Source organism: Lepidochelys olivacea (assembly GCF_965140295.1).
Source record: "Lepidochelys olivacea isolate rLepOli2 genome assembly, chromosome: 1".
In the NCBI taxonomy this organism is placed as follows: domain Eukaryota; kingdom Metazoa; phylum Chordata; order Testudines; family Cheloniidae; genus Lepidochelys; species Lepidochelys olivacea.
The window spans coordinates 291,836,228-291,858,421 of record NC_140411.1 but is presented as its reverse complement, the minus strand read 5'-3'; the positions used below and the strand labels follow the sequence as shown (position 1 = coordinate 291,858,421).

The window sequence follows — 22,194 nt, the reverse complement described above, 5'->3', positions numbered from 1 at the left end:
TCTCAAAACATACATCAATAAAGTTGTCGTGACTTGTCATTAGGGACAGTATGAGTTGCCCTCATTTAACCAAACATATTAAAAATCAAAAATTGTTAAATTTACAGTCTATTTTGAATTGTTCATATAAAGATGGACATTGTTTTAGCCCAGATTTTCCAGCTCTCTTCCTCCCAATCAGCTCTAGTAACTTGAATCCATTTTTTCATAATTCTGGGAATTTTTGTATCCAGATTGTGTGTTCTATAACAGTGGGTCTCAAACTTTTTTACTGGCAACCCCTTTCACACAGCAAGCCTCTGAGTGTGACCCCCCCCCCCAATAAATTAAACACACTTTTTAGTTTATTTAACACCATTATAGATACTGGAGGCAAGCAGGATTTGGGGTGGAGGTTGACAGCTCGCGACCCCTCCCTCCCATGTAATAACCTCGCAACCCCCTGGGGGGTCCTGACCTCCCAGTTTGAGAACCCCTGCTCTATAATATAGTGATATCATTTTGTATCTATAGGCAAGTTGAGAAGTTTTCCAAACTGAACTTTAGAGTATTCTCTTTACATTGTTTTAATTATCCCAACTCAGAGAAAAGCGGGGGTTGGGAGGTTTGGAATTAAGAGTTTGGAAGGAGGGTCTTATGAAATAAAACACAACACATAGTATGTTCACTTTAGAAATATATTCCTGCAGTGTTAGCTTTTCACTTTGGACACTGTGTGCCAACAGGCCTATCAGTTTTGTCCTTGTGTAGTTCCAGTTCTGTTTCATTAGATCAAGGCAGGTTACCGCTGAAACTAACAGAAAAACAAGATAAGCTAGTCCGCTTCATGTAAAACCATATAATCAGATTCCCTATCTGACCGTAGAAGCTGCTTGATTCTATCAAATCCACTCCTCTTTCTCACAAAATAATGCACAACTTCACCCTTCCCCTCTTGGATTTCCAGTGATAGTTTATTTTACTCATTTCCCCTATAGGCTTCTGGGCGGTTATGATTGTTTTCTAATAGGCATAACAAGAACCTTGATGTTCATGTCATTTCCCTTGTAATTTTTTAGAATAGCTTTTCGTTCACAGAAAGAAATTAGAGCCCAGTACTTCCAATATGTTTTTTTTAAACTTTGAATACCTCAGAATAACAATTTCTAAAAATGGAATTGAAAAAAGGACAAAACAAAAAACATTAAACCCTGAAAAACCTATGGGAGGTTCTTGTTTAAAAATACTCTTCTCTCCCCGCCCTGTACCCCACAACATTTATATGTAAGATATGATGGAGCTATATGGTGGGAATTTAAATTTTGGGGTTAAACCATATGGATTATATGTGGGAACTAATGAGTTGGATAATACTGCTAGAAACTGAGCACTGTCAATTATACTAAATCAGGCTTTTAAAATCTGGATTATAGCTGAAGATTTGGTCACTTATCTGATTCACAAAAACCCTGTGAAACATCACTTCCATTAAGTCTCTTTGAACATTCCTCCTCAAGGGTGGATTAATTTTTAATTATATAAACTTCAGCTACTACATTTTAAAATATTTCCCAGATTGCTTTACTGCAAAGTATAGTGCTAGGTTATATGTAGTTATCAATTGCTTTGTTGGAGTACTGGAGTACACTAATTTTATCAACTTTTCTTCACTATAGGCAATTATGTTGGCTGTTATGAAGAAGTTGACCTATGATGAAGAATATAATTTTGAACATGAGGTAAGATGTCATATTTAGGTAAACTTGATTTTTGTAAATATAAAATCTCAATTTTAAATTACAGGCTGTTTGGCTTAAGTGAGGAATCCTAAGGTTCACATAGATAACTTTGTTTAAAATTTGTGAATACCAATCAGTGTATTTATCCTAAATTTAAAAAAACTAAGATTTGAAACCTATTATCTCAATGCAAGCGTATCTTCTGTTTAACATCCATCAGAGCAGTATATGTATCAAAAGGGGGGAATACTCTTAAAAATTAGTGTTTGGGTAACAACTACTTACAGGAATTTTTGGAATAATCTGTCTGAACTGAAGTCTGAGTTTAAATTAGTGCATTGAACTGAGCTCATAAACTGACATTCTCATGCATACTGTTCCTTGTGACACTATACATTAGATGACTGGGGTATCCACATCAGTGGTTCAAATTAACACAGAATTTCCAAGTGCAGAACAAAGAAAACAAAGTGTCTAATTTTTAGACAGGCCTAATGGTTTTGGTACAGGTCAAAGATCTCTCAAATTGTTTGGTATTAACTTGAATAGCTTTAAGTGAACTGCATTTGGGTCAGACTCAGACTTGTAGCAAGAAACCAAATGATAGTGTAACAGGATCTCAGACCCACACAAGGATTTTTTTTTTCAGATATTTAAATACCTGCTAACTAGCAGCTGCTCTTTCAATGCATCTCATTACATTACTAGTTTCTTGACCAACTAGCTAATCTGCAGAATTAGACAATAAATTTAATCCAGTGGTTCTCAAACTTTTGTAGTGGTGCCCTCTTTCACATAGCAAGCCTCTGAGTGCGACCCCACCTTAGAAATTAGAAACACGTTTTTAATATATTGTGACAAAGCTTCCTCTCCGCCTTGGTTCCGTTTAGTGGCAGGCTAGGGTATTCCTCTTTTCCCTCAGAATTTTCCCCACGCCCCTGGGTTTACTGTCCACACCCTGTCAGAGCAGGGTCCCTCCCAGCTGACCAGGGAGAGGGGGAAGGGAGCCTCTCAGTCTCTGGTAGCCTCTGCGGGAGTAGTGGCAACAGACCAGACACCCGGTTCAGTCTCTCCCCTCTGGCAGGGTCTTATCCCTCAGATCTCCGGGGTCTGGAAGGGCCGTCTGCCCTGTTGGGCAGGGATTCTCCTGTCCTTCACCTCTGTACCTGCGTGGCTTCTCTCCTAATGCTTATCAGCGTCTGCATTGCTCAGCTCTCCGGTAGCTGGCCTTTCTCCCTCAGCTCCTATCTCCTGCCCGGCCCTTGATTGGCCCCAGGTGTCCTAATTAACCTAAAGTAACCCCTGGACAGCTACCAAGGGAAAAGGGACCTGCTTATCCTGGGGCTAATATACCTGCCTTCTGTGCATTAATTGGGTTTAACCATAGCCCTGGCTCCACCCTTGTTAAGCCTAGGGTGTTGTACACAAATGCAGACTTGTACCTCTAAGATAAGGGAGCAATTTAAAAAAGCACTCTCCTGGGTTAATTGGTTGCTTTCCATCCCCCCTCCTTTCCACACCTTTTTGTTTTCTGAAGTTTTTATGGAAGGTACTTTGGATACTCATGTGAAATGTTTGTTTGGACAAAAATGTTAAAAGTAATGATTGTGAAAGTGTAAGCGTAACAGTGGTGGTGTTATAAAAAGAAAATTCTTGGTTTAATAATAAAACCTGGATATATAAATATAACTATGTGTAACTGTGCAGTCACATTGGGGGAAAACTTGGCAGTTAAATTATAGAAGGGGGTCAACTAAAGTGGCTACTACCACCACTACATTTTTGTCCCCAGAAGCCTTTACAGCTATTCTGAAGGAAAATGGGCCCTTTTCCTGTAAAGGACTGCTGCAAGTAGCAGGCAGCCAGATACTCTGATCTATATTATTTGACTGTTGGATGAGTTAAGCAAAATCACTAAAGGAACGCAAGGAGTTTCTATTGACTGTCTCTGGTTGTACAAGATGGGAGTGTAATCAGGGTACAGTTGTGTAAAAGAAAAAAATAGCAGCACTCTCCTGTAGCTGTCTGGCTTGACCTAGTCACAATAGTTAACACCATTATAAATTCTCGAGGCAAAGCAGGGTATGGGGTGGAGGCTGACAGCTTGCGACCCCCCATGTAATAACCTCACAACCCCTTGAGGGCTCCCAGCCCCCAGTTTGAGAACCCCTGGTTTAATCTCTGGCTAGAAGTCAAGGATAGCAGTTTAAGATCCTGTGCTGAAGGGGGAAAACATTTTTTGTAGCCTCAGAGGAGTGATTTCTGCAACAAAATTATGTGGAGGTTCCTCTTGGCTTCATTTGGAAGGTGGGAGAGAGGAGGTCCAATTTCTGTACGATTAAGTAGGCTGGCTAAAGAAGGAAGGTGGTTTTGACAGGTTTGCATCTTGTTAGTGGAGAGGGACTGGGAATCTGATGAGAGGGAAGAATCACAGGGCTGGAAGAGACCTTGAGAGTCCATACCCTATGTGCTGAGGCAGGACCAAGTATACTTCGACCATCCCTGACAGGTGTTTATCTAGCCTGTTCTTAAAAACCTCCAAGCATGGGGATTCCATCACCTCACTTAGCAACCTGCTCCAATACCTAACTACCCTTATAGTTAGAAAGTCTTTCCTAATATCAAACCTAAATCTACTTTGCTGGACATTAAGCCTGTTACTATTTGTCCAACTTCTGTGCATGTGGAAAAGTATTTGTCATTGTCCTCTTTTTATAACAACTCTTAATGTAGTTGAAGGTTGTTTCTTCTCCCCCCCCCCCCCCATCTTCTTTTCTCTGGGCTAAATATCCCTCCCCCCTTTTTTTTTAACCTTTCCTCATAGGTCAGACTTTTTAAACTTTTTATCATTTTTGTTGCCCTCCTCTGGACGCTTTGCTACTTGTCCATCTCTTAAAGTGTAGTGCTCAAAACTGGATGCAGTACTCTAGCTGAGGCCTCTCCAGTGCTGAGTAGAAAGAAAATTATAAAGGTAGAACACTTTTTCCAATCTTCCCTTGCCTCCATTTCTCAGATGCTACTGTGGGAGTGATAAGAGCCTACCTAGGAGTTGGCTTGGCCTACTTGCAGCAGTTGCCATGATCAGCACTTAATCATTTGGGATGTATGACTTAATTTTAAAGTTAAGGGAGAACTTTTTTCTTGGACAGAACAAGTGGGTAGAAAGCAAGAGTGGGCTGGAAGCCCTTTTTCTTTTTTTCATTTTGTGTTGGCTATTTAAACTACAATTTTGAGGGCATGGACTGTCTTACTCTGTATCCTGAACACAGCGGTGCCCTGTTCTTAGTTGGAGCCTCTAGATGTCACTGTAATACGGAAAATAAGAAAGGGCATGACATTAAGACACAAGCAAATAAGATGACTGGTACGTATCTACCCAATTAACTTTTCATAATCTATTTTGTATCATGACTAATCACAACTTAGTTTTCTAAAGATGTAATTTTCAGATGTCTTAAATATAAAAAGAAAAGGAGTACTTGTGGCACCTTAGAGACTAACAAATTTATTTAAGCATAAGCTTTCGTGAGCTATAGCTCACTTCATCGGATGCATTCAGTGGTGAATGCATCCGATGAAGTGAGCTGTAGCTCACAAAAGCTTATGCTTAAATAAATTTGTTAGTCTCTAAGCTGCCACAAGTACTCTTTTTCTTTTTGCGGATACAGCCTAACACGGCTGCTACTCTGAAACCTGTCTTAAATATGTAAATGTGGATTACATGAAGAATCTATTTGTTGCAGGGTGAAGATGAAGCAATGTTCGTGGAATACAGGAAACAGCTGAAACTATTGTTGGACAGATTAGCTCAGGTGTCACCAGAGTTACTATTGGCTTCAGTCCGTAGAGTTTTTAACACTACACTGCAGTAAGTTATATTTCTTCTAGTTGGCTTTAAGAAAGGTTGCACTTTCAGGAAAGATTGTTTGATGCAGTAACGGATGACAAACTTCTCATGCAGGCCTTGTCAGAACTCTCAGGTAAACCATTCTTTACATTTAATTTAGTGGTCAGTATCATTTTGCTGTGTCTTCAGCAGTAAAATAATCTTGATTATTCTTTTAGGCTCAGATTTCTAGAAAACCTCTTGATCTGTTTGTAATATTAAATGAGGGCTTAAACTCTAAAAGAGGTGTCTTCTCTCTCTAACTTTAAGGTTATCACCATCCTCTCACTTTAGGGACCACCATGATCTAGCAAATGCATAGTTTCTCCTTAGCTTTTCATTGTGTGGATAAATATTCTTCTTCTTATACATTTTTAAAGCTAATAGTGATAAATACCAAAATATTTGAGGGATTGAGAAGCTGTGATAGACTGGTGCCCGTGGAAAGGGGAGTTGCATCAAATATTGCTACTATCAAGGCCCAGTGCGAATAGATAACTTTGGGGAAAAACAACAATCAAGTGTTCCTTTAAAACTTAGAACACTCAAACCATACCAAATTTGTCTTCCTCCTCAATCCTAAATAGCAGCTATGAGAAACCTATAGTATTTTTGTAGAATGCTCCTCTACTGCTTCAACGATACTGCTATAATGGTGAAAAGAAATGCTGCATGTCTGTGTATGTAAAAAATAATACTCTCCAATGGCCAATATTTCAGGATGCCAGTGTTCTTATAGTCTTTATTTGCCTAGTTATACTTTAACTGATTGTTGGCTCCTATGTTTAATGAAAACTGCACTGATGATGATGATGAAATCTGTAGTCTCTCCATGCCATGCAGTTCAAGGCACTTCACAAGAAAATACTGGGAAATATATTTGGCAATAAAATTGGTAGCTTAAGTGTTTCATGAAGCTCTGTTGGCTAATGTGACCTTTGTTGAAGCATAATCTCGTGTCCATTTTATAGGAATTGGCAGGCTACACGGTTTATGGAAATAGAGGTAGCAATAAGGCTCCTGTATATGTTGGCTGAGGCTCTCCCTGTTTCTCATGGTGCTCACTTCTCTGGTGATATTTCAAAAGCAAGCGCTTTGCAGGATATGATGCGAACTGTAAGTATTTCAGCAGTAAGAGTTACTTAAATGTTTCACTCTTTACTAGCAGTTTTTTCTTTCAACAGGAAAGGCTCATCAAGATTATCAGTACCTCACTAAACTGTAGTTCTGCACTATAAATGATTAATCCTAATTCCTTAATGCATTTTTCCCTACAGCTGGTGACATCTGGTGTTAGTGCCTATCAACATACATCAGTGACACTGGAATTCTTTGAAACGGTGGTTAGATATGAAAAATTTTTCGCTGTTGAACCTCAGCACATTCCAAATGTTTTAGTAAGTTTGATCATTCATACAAAACTTCTTACTTTATTTTCTCCAACTAGATAAAGTAAATATTAGGAAGGTTTTTTTGTGTTTGGAGAACTTGTCTGTTGTTCCTTATCTATTTTCTGAAAAAGGTAGATGGAAATTTTGTTGGTTTGTTAAATTTTCTGCTTATGTACAACGAATACAAACTGAAATTTTTATTTTAATTGCAGATGACATTCTTAGATCACAGAGGTCTTCGCCATACTAGTCCAAAAGTACGAAGCAGAACAGCTTACCTCTTTTCCAGATTTGTCAAATCTCTTAAGTAAGTGAAAGTGGTTTCAAATGGTGTATCCAGTTTTTGCAAAAGAATTTCAGGTGATGAGAGAGCAGTGACCTGTTTCTTTTATTCAAAATTCAACATGTTGAAATGAGCTGGAATTAAGTGGTACACCATAAAAGTACTTTTCTGGAAGACCCATTAGGTTTTGTAAAATTCAGCCAGTACTGCAGAGAATCTTAAAATGTGGACTGAAGCAGAGTTGTCTGAATTTGTAGAAAGAGGAAAAACAGATGTGAACTCTCCCAACTCACCTCAGTTTGGTATTAACGCTGAAGTCTAATGATGGTGATATACCGGTCAATAGCAACTTTCGCTGCTCGTCATCTTAGTGGAACCAGCCAGCAATTGTGGGCAGATCATGAGTGGAGCTCCAGTATTAGTATCATTCCTCAGTGTGACAACCTGAAAACAACTTACACAAGAGTTAACCAAATTTTGAATATATATTTGTTCTCTTTAACCTAGTAGGCAAAACTTGTTTTATATGGAGGTTATTTAATAATACAGTTAAAACTCTTCAATCTGTGGTATGATTAGTAGCAGGAAATCATATTGGTCCTACTTCTCACGCACAAATATTGCACCTAAATGCAGGAAAAACTCTGGAACAATACATCAGACATAGAAACCTGACCCTTTTTCAACTGTTAATGAAAACATGTAATTTAACCCCGGTCTACGCTACATGCTTATATTGGTATAATGGCATTGCTCAGGCTTGTGGAAAATCCACATCTCTGAGTAATGCAGTTATATCAAACTTACCCTTGGTGTAGATAGTTCTATGTCCATAGGAGGGCTTCTCCTGTCGACATCACGATCTCCTCTTGGAGAGATGGAATACCTATGCCAATGGGAGAAGCTCTTCTGTCTGCATAGATAGCATCTTCAGTAAGTGCTACAGCGGCGCAGATGCTGTAGCCTGTAAGTGTAGACAAGCTCTGAAATGAACAGGGCCATTCCCACTTGTCAGCTATTTTTCCAGGCTCTCTGCAGACTCATGCAGACATCTCTGCATTCATTACATTCACGTTTTTGAGGTTTTCCTTACAATCCTAAAACCAGAGACTTCTTTAAAATGAAAACTGTTGTTCTGGAGGACCACACAGGAACCTGAGAGGTGGCAGTTCACCATACTGGTCCAACCCAAACCCTAGTCTCTCCAAGTTAGAGCAGGATTCTCTCTTGCAGTAGGGCAAAGATTTTGCAAGTGGTGATTTCTAGAAATATGTAATACTACTTGTTTTACTTCAGTAAACAGATGAACCCCTTTATTGAAGATGTTCTGAACAGAATACAAGATCTGCTAGAACTTTCTCCACCTGTAAGTACTTCTTATTTTCTATAACATCTCACAGATGAAGTGTGTGAATTTATATTCATCTGGGTGCCTAAGGTACTAAGGCTCTAATCAGTAAGTACTTGTGTAGAAATTTAGAAATGTACTTATGAGTAGTCCCATTGAATTCCTGGGACTTCAGTGAGACTATTCATCTCATTAAAGTTAGGCACATGCTTAAGTATCTTGTTGAATAGGGTCCTAGGAAGCATGGGCTTTAGAAATACCCGTGTAAATGAGATTTCTACCTGTTGATGATCCTTTGAAAATCTTTGAAACTGGCACGAGGTCCAGAAACAATTGCAGCTCCTATTGATACTTCTGTTAAAGTGCACTGATCTGTCAAAAGCACTGGAGAGGAAAATTGTAGTGGCCCTGAGTAGCTGAGGCCTGCACTGACATGAGAAATTAACACATAAAGGGAGGCCTCATTTCTTGGAGAATAGATTTAAGGAGGTAAACAGATTATTAGGCTGAAAACGGAATGTTTATGCTAAATAAAATAAGTAAATAGGTCAGTAGGCTAAAAGGGCAGAATGCCTGAGCAAGCTAAGATAAGAGGGAGAACACCAAGGAAATCCTTTACTAATAATGGACAAGGTAAGTTAAGAATGTAGAGATGAAGATACAAGTAGGTCGAGCATGGACAAAGCTTGCTGCATAGGAATTGTTTCCTGCAAAATAACCAAGCCAGTCCAGAAATGTGATGTAATATATAGTAGACATGTATATGAAGGAAGAGGTTTTCTTTGTAACTTTGGATGTGTGGTATGTCCTATACCCACCCCCTACACTTGAGTCAGATCAACTCAGCATAGCTTTGCTGTATGCCAAATAAAGGAACCTGAGTGACACAATCTGGGGTCCAGCTGAGTGTTTTTGGATCCCAGAGATCAGGATGAAGTGTTCTCCCAACACTAGATGTGGTGTTCTGATAAACCAAGTGGAAGAGGTCTCGGAGGGAATCCCAACAGCCTGTATTTCAGACACTTCTGTACTTTTTTCTAATTTATACTTAAATTTGTAACTAAAACTATTATATCTTAACTTTCCATTTTTGTGAAACAATAAACTTTTTCTGTAGAGATTTCTCTTCACTCCTTGTCCTTCAATTATTCTCTTTGGAATTTTATAAAGATTTAGTAGAATAAAATTTCAGTAATTGGTGATTTATATATATATATTCTCTATCTTTCTTTGGCTCTAGGAAAATGGTTACCAGGCTTTATTAAGCAGTGATGATCAATTATTCATTTATGAGACAGCTGGAGTGCTGATAGTTAACAGTGAATACTCTGCAGAAAGGAAACAGGTTCTAATGAGGAATCTGTTATCTCCACTAATGGAGAAGTTTAAAGTGCTGCTAGAAAAACTGATGATGGCACAAGATGAGGACAGACAGATGGCACTCGCTGACTGCCTCAATCATGCTGTTGGCTTTGCTAGGTGGGTACAGTAAAATTTACTCGACAGGTATACATTGTTTGTTTTTGTTTTTTAAGAGAAAAGTGTTTGGAATCAAGCTTGTCATTGCGTTGGTTGAATTTCTCTGCAAGCATTTATTGCCCCAAAATCTGTTTTTGGTTGGCACTCTCTCCAAACAGCCCAGAAAATCAGGGAAGGTACCTTTTAGGAAAGAGTGTCAATAGAGGATTTAAGGTCTTCAAAATCCTTGAGTTTCACTGAATTTCTAGTAAACCAAACCACTTACCATTAAATGACTCATGAAACATCTTATGAAGAACTTCAGTTAAAATAAAGAGAATATTCTAGTGTTGTCCATTTTGGCACCATTTGTGAATGGTCAGTTCACTCAAACTTAAATCTCAGTATGCTGTGCTTTTTAGTGTGAAGTAAATTACATTTGGTAAGTGATCAAAAAATTTGATGCCCTAAGTGTTTTGGCTCCCCATTTTAGGAAATTTTAATGTTTGAACAGTACATTTGAGTTCTTAAATATCTATAGTAAGTCTTGTTCTAGACCTGCATTGTTGCTTTTTATTTCCATTGAAATGTGAGTTAATAGAGAACTTTGTGTGTTCATTTGCTTGCACAGCCGAACCAGCAAAGCTTTCAGCAACAAGCAGACAGTAAAGCAATGTGGCTGCTCTGAAGTATACCTGGACTGCTTACAGACATTTTTGCCAGCACTCAGCTGTCCATTACAAAAGGAAGTCATCAGAAGTGGTGTTCGCACGTTCCTTCACCGCATGATTATTTGCCTAGAGGAAGAAGTTCTTCCATTTATCCCTTCTGCCTCAGAACACATGCTCAAAGATTGCGAAGCAAAAGACCTTCAAGAATTCATTCCTCTCATAAATCAAATTACAGCTAAGTTCAAGGTCTGAGTCTGTCAGTTTATGGGGTAGCAGGCTTCTAAACTCCTGCTTTCTGGCCTCAGAAAAAGGGTCATTGTATGTGGAGGAACCTGAACTTCATAGAATTGTACTTCAAGCTTTATTTTGTAGCTGTAAATGCTTTTATTAGTAAATACCTGCTTGAGAAGGAGGGAAAGAACATATCTTTTGGTAAATTCCCAAGAACTAAAGGGGTATTCCTTCTTTAACTGTAATTACCCCAAAAAACATCAGAAATAACTAAAAAAAAAAAAAAAAAAATACAGCTTTTGGATTTGGTATTGCACTGCTTAAACACACACTTTTTATATTAACAAGAAACATGATACTTGTTTTCCGTGATGAAGTTAGTATTGAATAGGCAAAATGCCATGGTGCTAAATTTAATTTGAAAAAATGATAATCACTCAACAGTGATTAAACCTGAAATGAACTTTCTGTTCCTTTTCTTTTTTGTAGCAAGATTTACAGGTATGTACATAGATATAGACATGTAAAAAGTGCAGGTAGGTATGCAAGTTTTAGACACTGTGTGTGGATAGAGAACACTGGTGTACAGGAACTTGGTGCATAATTGTTATACAAAAATATACACTGATACTTAATGCACTACTATACAAGATAGGTCCACAAATAGTGTAGAGTTCTTAAACACAGGTAGGAACATGGGGTTTTGGAGCAGAACTAGTATCTAGGAATGTGTGCAGATGTGTTTGGTATGTAAATGAGATTGACAGAAACTTTCACTATTGATTGGAGAGCTTCTCAAACTGTGGTTGGTCACATTGTGCTGGCTCCTCATTTCAAATTGCTAAATTGTATTGAGTGGGACAACTAAAATACGTTAAATTACTGAGCTAGTATTACTTTTCAATGTCATCAATTGTAGTTCCTGCAAGAATGTTGTTCATTCATGAATGGGACGGGAGATTGTCTCATGGATCATCTGTATACCAAATTTGGCCTCAGTGTGGAAAAGCTTTAGAAGCCCTGATGCATAGAATCTTTTAAACCTATCTTTCAGATGAAGGTTTCTTGTTAAATATACTAAAAGGCAGAGTTTGGTGTGAAAATGAAAATACTATGGAGAAAAAATGTTAATGAGCTATCATGGTGGTATGGCAGAAATGTATACTATAGCATGGGGAATCTAGGCTCTGGAGCACTGTTGGGAATTTCACAGTCTGAACTCTATGGAGTGATGGTGATGGGATGTAAAGATTATGGCAAGTTTTAGGAGGTTAGGGAAAGAGAAAGTGTTTCCACATCGGCATTGTATCCTGTTAGTTTTTCAGATGGCACTGATGGCAGTTCAAGATGGAGTAAGGAATTAAGTAACCATATGGGTGGGATAGATGATGACCCCAGTAAAGGCCTATGATGGATTAAGGAGAAGAAGAATGAAATGTTGGGGTCAGGCATAATGGGGAAGCACATAGCCATGAAAAGAAGTAAACTAGGCAATGCTTAGTATAACTTTAGAGTTGATGATAATCCTAATTACATGCAGCTTTTTTTCATCTTGAATTGCTTTTTTTTTTTTTTTTTTTCATTCATCTTTCTCAGTAACTGACTGACTTAAATCTTCCTAAACAGCTGGTATCTGTAAATGCATAAAAACTGTGCCTAATTTTTTAAAAAAACATAGCGCTAAGTAGGAAAATGACTTAAGGTTTAATGGACAAGAAAGACGATATTTCACCTCCCTACCCTTTTGATGGTGTGCATATTGACTGAGTAGTGTAGTAAGTATATATTATAGGCATGAGGTTTGAATGGATGCATTACTTAGTAGTGTCAAAGCCTTAAGTCTTCAGTAGAGTTCAACATCTGAGTGCTCTCTTGAGCTACAATCAGTTGTTATGGACTGCTGACTGCAGGAAAAACAAATTTGACACTAATATCATGTCACCAAAAGGTCCTCCATCTAACAATTTTTGAAAATTCTGTTCTTCCAGCAGTCATGTGAAGCCTCAAATTGGAGGAAATTAAGGTCACCTGATGACCTCTTACCTATTTTCAGGCTTTAACCAAGAAAACTGTTGAAGTTAAGGGTGTCACAGATGATGACAGCAGTCCATCCACTCTTTGTTCTTGTGTCAACTTCTACATTTTGAAATCTCTTTAGAAATAACCTAAAATAAATTTTCTGTAATTTAAATGCCACGATTTTGCAATCCAGCATCTTGAGGCTTTCCAGGATTTTGAAGCAAGTGTTTGTATCATTGGAAGAATTGAAAATCTCCCTTTTCCAGAAGGATAAAGTTCCCACTTAACAATCTGCAGGGCTAAGAATGGATAAGTCTGTTGGTGCAGGACTAAATATTTCTCCTCTTGAACCTCAGTTTAATTCTGGTGGAGGAAGGATAGGAGAATCTCACATGACGGGTGGGGGAAATAGCCATTTCTCAGAAAAGCCTTTTTTAAATAGCTCAGATTTGAAATATTAGACTAGTTCTTGAGGTGGATTGATTAGTGATCAGCGCTGCATGATGAACGCTATATCATGGGTACCACTTGTACCTATGTGTTTATATCTACACTTGGCTGGTGCCTGACTGTTTTTAACTTCGTTGTGATTAAAATATTGGAAGTGACAACAAAAGCTAATTAAAATGAATCTCTTTTCTGTGCTAGATTTTAATTTCTAGGCATCAGTCTCTGTAATGAGCTGTCAGCTGACACTGTGTTTCCCCCACAACCTCTACAGACCCAGGTTTCCCCATTTCTGCAACAGATGTTTATGCCACTACTTCATGCTATTTTCGAAGTGTTGCTCCGTCCAGCAGAAGAAAATGACCAATCTGCTGCCTTAGAAAAGCAAATGTTACGGAGAAGTTATTTTGCGTTCCTGCAGACGGTCACTGGCAGTGGAATGAGTGAAGTCATAGCTAATCAGGGTGAGCAGTCACTTATGGGAACACACCATGAATCATTTTTACCCAATACAACAAGCAGTTTTGTTTGTCAAAATCATTAGCAGTATTCCTGCTAAATGCTATTTAAATATTTAAGGTAGAATCAACTGCATAAATGGATTATACTTAATTTTGGCTATCTAAACAAGAATTCTTGTTTGTAACATTTAGAAATGCAATATGAGTAAACTATTTATAGTGATCATTTTGGTGATGTTTTGTGACTTAATATTTGTTTGAGTGGTGGAGTGAGATTTCAGATAAGTAATACAAGCACATCAAATGTTTTTCTATGGAATTACACTTTGCCAGCTATATTAAATGTATCACTTATGACCAACTGTTATATGCAATACGTAATTATAACAGTGAGTAACCTTGCCCCAGTACCTTTTATAGTCTTACAGCTCACTCTATGCCAGCACAGCCCCTATGGCACATCAGTGGGCAGAAACTAGAGCTCCTCCTTCCTCTACCTTGGTTACCTGCTAGTAGCATCTGGATTTGCTTCTGCCCTGATGTCTGAGGTTCATTTTGACTCACCGGGTGTCTAGTCCACACCTGTTTCCCATCATTAACAGACAAATAAAATTTGGGGTCACTTGCCACTGAAAGCAGTTTCATGTGTTCTGTTGACTTCACTGGTACAGAATCTGGTCAAACATTATTTTGTTAAATGGAGCTTTAGCAGGTTGAGAGAAGAAATGCATGAAAACATGAAAAGCTTTAGATTTTCATCTAGGCAAGACTGCAAAAAAAAAAAAAAAACTAATATGGGTTAAGCAAACCAGTACATTTATTAGAGGAAGAGGAATAAATAGTGAGGTGGGAAAACATGTAGGTGACATTTACTTAAACTGAGGAACTTCAAAGGATCTTAATAAAGCTAAGTATATAGGGGCAACGCAATGGGAGAAATTTATTTTTGACACAAGTATCACCATACATGTTGTAAAGAACTCGAATATTGCTGAGTTTAAACTAACTGTACCAACCGGGGAGGAGAGGTAGAAATAAGGGATGGGCAGGGCTGTGCCAGTTGTGAACAGCTCAACGAAAACCTCTGCTCAACGTGCATCAGAGGTCAAAAGAGAAAACAAAACATTAGAATGTGTAAAGGATAGGATAGCAAATACTGAAAATATTTTAAAATGCCATTGTCAATCACCTGGATTGCTATGTTCAGCTCTTGTTACTTTCTCAAAAAGAAAAACAAATGAAAGAGATCCAGAAATAGGTGACAAGAATGAGGCTCAGAAAGACTTCCATACGAAGAGACTGAAAACAGTAGACATGTTCAATTGATACAAAATAACAAATGGAACGGAGAATGTAAATCGTTCTCTTGGCTTTACCTTTCTCATAATACAAGAACAGGGAAACACATATAACCGTGAAAAGCAATAAACCAAAACCCAATGACAGGAAGTACTACTTATACAGTGCATGATTAAGCTGAGGAATATATAGCTACCAGATCTATTGAGGCCAAGAGTTGGGTAAAAGAAGTATAAGACCCTTACTAATGAGAATATCTACAATTGTTAGATGATCAAACCCTTGTACATCAGAGTGTAAGCCAGCAACATGCTGGTGTTTAGGAAGAAACTTCTGTGAATAGGCTATTCCGTAATTGTCACTATGGGGCTCCACGTTCCTCTGAATACATGGTACTGACCACTATCCGAGACTGGATACTGGACTAGGTAGACCATTGGCCAGATCCAGCATGGCAATTTTTGTGTTAAATGTAAATGTAAGATTGGTAGCTATAAATGTATAGCAATTTTATAGCAAATGCTGTCAAGAGACCTTTACTTCAGACCACATGCTGGTGAATTTCCCCAGTGTCAGCTTTCATAACATGTGTTTCTGTCCTCTTATCCCACTCCCCATGTTCAGTGTCTTCAGACAGAAAGGGCTTATTAGGCAGGTGTCATATCTCACAATATTTATGAAAAATGACATCACCTTGGGTACATGTCACTTTTACCATTATAATTTTTCAATTTCCTTCTTATTAGAAGTGAAATTGGCTCACTTTATAATGGCCCATTTCACATAGCTACTTTTGAACTGGTGAAGTTTTTGAGCTGATAGTTTTAATGCTTTCAGAAGAAATCCATCTCCCTATTGGTGTCTAGTTAAACTTTGCTTCTTTGGGAAGGATCTTTTTTCAGTTGTTATCTTAGCATCTTCCTCCATGGGAACCGTCAACATTTCCACTCCAAGGGTTCTTGCAGGTTCAGGGATTTCTGGAGAGTTCTGTTAAAAATGTACACTTCAGCAGATGATGTGTTTTTTGTAAAAAAATACATACAAGATATTTTATGTGTCTGGCAGTCACACAACCATAGAACTTGTTACAACAGTACTTTTATTAAGACCAAACAAAGTTCTTATTTTGTATATTAGTTTGCCAGTGTATTAATTAGCTTTTTCAAAAGCCAGGAGGAATTTATTCTATGACTACCTCAGCAGTTTATAATCTTATTTCTAAAAATCATAAACATTTATTACTGATAAAAACATGATGAACCAAGATGTTGCTAGAGAATATATTTTATAGCTATCTTATAAATTATTCCATAATAACCTCAAAAACAATGAGGAGTCCTTGTGGCACCTTAGAGACTAACAAATTTATTTGGGCATAAGCTTTTGTGGGCTAAAACCCCCTTCATCAGATGCATAGAGTGGAACATACAGTAGGCAGGTATATATACACAGCATATGAAAAGATGGGAGTTGCCTTACCAAGTGGTGGTGGGGGGGTGTCAGTGCTAATGAGCCAATTCAATTAAGGTGGAAGTGAGCTATTCTTAACAGTTGACAAGAAGGGGTGGAAACCACTTTTGTAGTGCTAATGAGGCCAATGTAAACAAGGTGGCCCATTTCAAACAGTTGACAAGAAGGTATGAGTATCACCCGGGGAAATTAGTTTTTGTAGCGACCCATCCACTCCCAGTCTTTATTCAGTCCTAATTTGATGGTGTCCAGTTTGCAAATTAATTCCAGTTCTGCAGTTTCTCGTTGGAGTCTGTTTTTGAAGTTTTTTTTTGTTGAAGTGCCACTTTTAAGTCTGCTATTGAGTATCCAGGGAGACTGAAGTGTTCTCCTACTGTTTTTTGAATGTTGTTATTCCTCATGTCAGATTTGTGTCCATTTATTCTTTTGCGTAGAGACTGTCCGGTTTGGCCAATGTACATGGCAGAGGGGCATTGCTGGCACATGATGGCATAAATCACATTGGTAGATGTGCAGGTGAACGAGCCCCTGATGGTGTGGCTGATGTGATTAGGTCCCATGATGGTGTCCCTTGAATAGAGATCTGTCTATCTATTCAAGGGACACGAAAGCTTATGCCCACAAAAGCTTATCCCCAAATAAATTTGTTGGTCTCTGAGGTGCCACAAGGACTCCTCATTGTTTTTGCTGATACAGACTAACATGGCTACCACTCTAAAACCTGTCTCCATAGAAACCTGTTTGTCATTTAAGTTTGCAGAATATTTCGAAGTCGTCTATATGCTGTTATAACATTTTGTAAATTGAAAATCACTTTTGAAATCTTTTCTTCTTTAAATAAGAATTTCATAACAAACTGTTTTGCCGTTTGTGTGATGCGTAGTCTCAAAGGCTTAAAAAATTAGGTTTTCTCTGTTCATGCTGGAGAACTCAAGTTAGTTTGATCTTTACAGTAAATTAGATTTTTTGTATTTATTGTAGATGCAGAGAATGTGGAACGTGTGTTGTTCACTATCATCCAAGGAGCAGTGGACTATCCAGATCCTATTTCACAGAAAACATGCTTTATTATTCTTTCTAAGCTCGTGGAACTTTGGGGTAAGTTTGCATTTATATTCTGACCGCTTTATGATCAGTAATTGTTAGAAGGATAAAATCTGAACACTACTGCTTTTTTTCCCCCCCTCTCCTCCCCACAGGGGGCAAAGATGGACCAGTAGGTTTTGCAGACTTTGTCTACAAGCACATTGTCCCTGCATGTTTCTTAGCACCTTTAAAACAAACTTTTGACTTGGCAGACGCACAGACAGTATTGGTACGTATTATGAAATATTTATTTTAACATACACATGAAAACTTTTAGAAGTTGAAATATATATACAACAAAGAATTGATTTGACTGATAACACAAAAGCTCTTTCACTATGTAAAACAATTAAGTTGGTCATTCTTTCGAGGGTGCCTAATTCTGCAGGTCCTCCTACACTTTCATTCAAATCAACTTGAGTTCTAAGATCTGCATGCAAATGACTGCAGGACTGAGTCCCTAACATAAATGTATGGTATTCACAAAAATTAACATTCAATACTAGATACTGACAAGAGTGTGTTTGGGTTGAAATCTTAGGGTTTGTTTGTTTTTCTCCCCCCCCCCCCCCCAACAGGCTTTATCAGAATGTGCAGTGACGTTAAAAACAATTCATCTCAAAAGGGTAAGGCTTGTAAAACTTTGTGTAAAACTAAATGTTTTTCTTAAAGGACAGAATTAAATTAATCTGCAGAAACTACTAAACGTCTTTATGTGGAGAGAAGAATAAGATTAACTCCAGGGGAGTTAACAGAAATCACTGACTGGAATGGATGTTGTGTTTTGTTTCTCGGTGGTGGTGGTGTAAAACCTTTAAAGTTGTCACAAAATAGCTGAATTTATATGTTCAAAAATTATTTAAATCAGTTTTAATCCAGTGGTGGTTAATTACTCTGTTACTCAGTACAAAATTACACCAAGTGCAAGGGATCCGTGGTTTTGAAAGAGTTATATTCTTTGGCAGATATCTTCACTTAAAGTAGCTTCATGCTGTAAAGTCACTAAAAATGGCATGTTCTTTCAGTGTTTGCTCATGTCCATTCCATGTTAGTTGTGCATGCGTCGCCTATGTCATCGCCAGAGATTTTTCCCTCAGTGGTATCTGTCGGGCCAATTCTAGTGCCCTCTGGTACTGCGTGCTTATGCACCAGTATAAGGGGCACTGCTGGCCCCGCACCCTCTGTTCCTTCCTACCACCTGTAACAGTTGATGGAACAGTTCCTCTTACTTCGGCAAGGCGTTATTCAGTGGTTTTCTTTTCAGCTTAGTTTTTTAGTCTGTTTAGTAGTAGTGTAAATAGTATTAGTGCAGATATTCAGTCCCCTCTCTTAGCATAGAGGGGCTCTCTTCGCCCCTGGGGCTGGGCATGCCCCAGTACCTGGGCTTCAAACCATGTGCCTGCTGTGGCAAGCCTATGCTGGTGAGTGACCCACACTCCCATTGTCTGAAGTGTCTGCGAGGGGCTCACATATGAGAGTGCTGTGAAATATGTCAGGACTTCACACCTTGTACAAAGAAAGGCTATACTGAGAGCTAGTCTTCCGAACACCTCCGCTTTGGCGCAAAGCGCCCCTCTGGCACTGCATGTTTCTCGGCACCATTCTCCATCTCCAATGCTGAGGAAGAAGAATAAGAAAAAACAATCCAAGAGAGGATGTCTCACCGGTGCTGAGCAAGGACAAACTGGGATGGCAGTGGAGTGTGACACGTGTCAGGCCGCTCCTCTGTCCCCAGCCCCTAGTGGCACTGTCAACTCCACGCCACTTGCAGGGGTCCAGTGTGGGACCTCCTGCTGACACCAAGAAGTCATCACAGCGCCTTCCACCTGGAGGCCTTTGCAGTGGCCAGTGACTTACTATCACTCCCAGTACCCCGACCCCAGTGGGACAACTACCAGCTCTGATGAGCATGATTAGCAGAAGGGAGCATGGGGCTCTGAGCATGTACCTGGCACTGGGGCCCTCTATCATCTATGAGGTCTTCCACAATCTGGCACTGGTCCCTGGACACTCGGCACCGATTGGTGGAAGCGAGGTCACCTCGGGGGATGCTTCTTCGGAGTTGGAGGTGAAGCCCTACACCCACCCTAAGAGCTGCCATCGCTACCCATCCTACATCCTGCCGGACCCCCATGCGGACCCCCCCATTGGTACCTGGCCTGAAGGACAGTGGCCAGTGCAGGTCCAGTGGCCGTTGTGAAATCTGTGGGGATTTCTCCTGTACTGGGACTGCCATCCCACTGGTCCTACTCAGTTGCATCCGAGAGGAAGGCCCATGCCCTGCTCTGCTCAGCACCTGACCCCGACTACAATACTGACACGGAAGATGTGGGCCCAGGGGATGTAATAAGGGCAGAAGAAGAGGAGGAAACTCCTCCTCCAGCTCAGACCTATTCCTTCCTCCCAGATGAGGGAGGGGCTGAGCAGCTCATTACTGCAAGATGACTTTAGAGCCCATCAGGAGCTTCTAAAGAGGATAGCTACTAACTTAGGGCTAGAGGTCAAGGTACTCAAGGAGTCTTCACATAGCCTTATTAGATGGGGCTGCTGCAGCCAAAATGTCAAAGTGGCCCTACGCATTAATGAGGCTGCTATGGGTCCAGTCAGAGCCCTATGGCAGACCCCATCTTCTCTCCCTCCCACCTCCAAACAGTAGAGAAGAAATATATGTACTTATATTCTCACCCCTCTCCCAGGTCTCTAGTGGTCTTAGAGGCCAATGAGAGGGACAGACAAGACCAGACAAGCACTACCTCCAAGCAGAAGGACTTAAAAAAGCTAGACCTGTTGAATAAATTTTTCTGACAAACGGGCGGGTTACAGCTTAGTATTTCTAACCAACAAGCCCTGCTTGGGAGGTACAATTACAATATGTAGGACTTTAAACTTCACCATACAGACTTGCTGCCTCAGGACTCCAGGCAAGAGTTTTCCACACTCTTAGAGGAAGGAAAGAACATAGCCTGAGCCTCACTCCAAGTGGGCCTGGATGCAGCCAATGGGGCAACCAGAAAGATGGCTTCTGCAGTGGTCATGGGTTAGTACTCATGGCTTCAATTCTCAGGGCTCCTATTGGCGATTCAACAACTGATCCAAAACCTCCCATTCGAGGGTACCTCTCTTCTCTCAAAGCAAACGGACACAAAGCTCCATGGCCTGAAGGACTCCAGGGCTACCCTCAAATCCCTGTTCAAAGCAAATCCACCAGGTCTTGCTAGGTAGTAGGGAGCCATCTACTAGAGCTACTTACCTGGCCAAGTGGAAACATTTCTCGGTATGGTCTTCCCAGTGAGGTCTTTCTCGAACTCTGTCTTCCCATCAGTCTGTACTGGAATACCTGCTCTATCTGAAACAACAAGGTCTGGCCCTCGCATGTATCCAGGTCCACCTAGCAGCAATCTGAGCCTTCCACCCTTTGGTGAGCTGCAGGTCAGTCTTATCACATGAGATGTCCATTCGCTTTCTTAAAGACTTATAAAGGCTTTACCCTCAAATTTGCGAGCCAGTTCCACTGTGGGATTTAAACCTGGTACTTGCAAGACTCTCGGGCCCTCCCTTTGAGCTGACTTTGTGCCCTCAGCCATGGGCGGTGGGTGGAGCCCCACTTTGGGGAGGCTAGCCCCGGCTCTGCCCCTTTCTTCCCCTCCCCTCGGCTGGAGGAGCCCCGAGCCGGCCGGAGCCCTGAGACACTCCTTCACCTTCCCACCCGGAGGAGCCCCAAGACACCCCCCACAGCTGGAGGAGCCCCAAGACACACACACCCCCACCCCCCTCAGCTGGAGGACCCTCGAGCCGGCTGAGGCCCTGAGGGCACCCCCCGCACCTGCCCAGAGGAGCCCTCAGCTGGCCAAAGCCCTGAGCTCCCATACCCAGAGTACCGGGCCAGCTGCAGCTGCACCATGCCTCCCCTCCCCAGACCCCAAGCTGCCTGGAGAAAAGCGTGCGTCTCTCTTCTCTGGAAGAAGCTTTTGCTGTGCCCCATGCAGGTTGAGCTGAGGAGGCAGCCTATGCTGAGGAGGCAGTAGGGGCATAATAAATCAAAAATTTTCCCCCAAAACCCCACAACCGGGGGTCCAGCGGCTGCAGCTCAGCCTCTCCGTGTCTATTATACCTGCCGCCCATGCCCTCTGCTGTTTCCCTCCTGGAAGGTCGCCTTCCTGGTAGTGATTATCTCAGCTAGAAAGGTCTTGGAAATCAGGGCCCTTACATCAGAACCACCATACAGTGTTCTTTAAGACAAGATTCAACTGCGCCCCAACCTGGCCTTCCTTCCAAAGGTGGTTCCATAGTAACCAGGCCATTTTCCTGCCAGTTTTCTTCCCAAAAACTGCACAAGAATTCAGAAGAGCAGCGGCTTTACTCGTTGGACATTAGACATGCTGTAGCCTTCTATATTGAGAGGATCAAGCTGTTCCGTAGATCTGCA

At 40.3% G+C, this 22,194-nt stretch overlaps 1 protein-coding gene across 2 annotated transcripts in view; it reads left to right on the top strand.

Annotated features, from left to right (window-relative positions):
* XPOT (exportin for tRNA) overlaps positions 1–22,194 on the top strand; it is a 66,586-nt gene that overhangs the window by 39,172 nt on the left and 5,220 nt on the right. For both annotated transcript variants that reach the window (XM_084631252.1, XM_084631251.1), the window contains 12 exons: positions 1,656–1,718; positions 5,462–5,586; positions 6,576–6,720; positions 6,882–7,001; positions 7,208–7,302; positions 8,575–8,644; positions 9,867–10,105; positions 10,716–11,001; positions 13,727–13,916; positions 17,664–17,780; positions 17,882–17,997; positions 18,347–18,394. In XM_084631252.1, the coding sequence (XP_084487378.1) occupies positions 1,656–1,718; positions 5,462–5,586; positions 6,576–6,720; positions 6,882–7,001; positions 7,208–7,302; positions 8,575–8,644; positions 9,867–10,105; positions 10,716–11,001; positions 13,727–13,916; positions 17,664–17,780; positions 17,882–17,997; positions 18,347–18,394 (1,614 nt within the window). The remainder of the gene's footprint in view (positions 1–1,655; positions 1,719–5,461; positions 5,587–6,575; positions 6,721–6,881; positions 7,002–7,207; positions 7,303–8,574; positions 8,645–9,866; positions 10,106–10,715; positions 11,002–13,726; positions 13,917–17,663; positions 17,781–17,881; positions 17,998–18,346; positions 18,395–22,194) is intronic.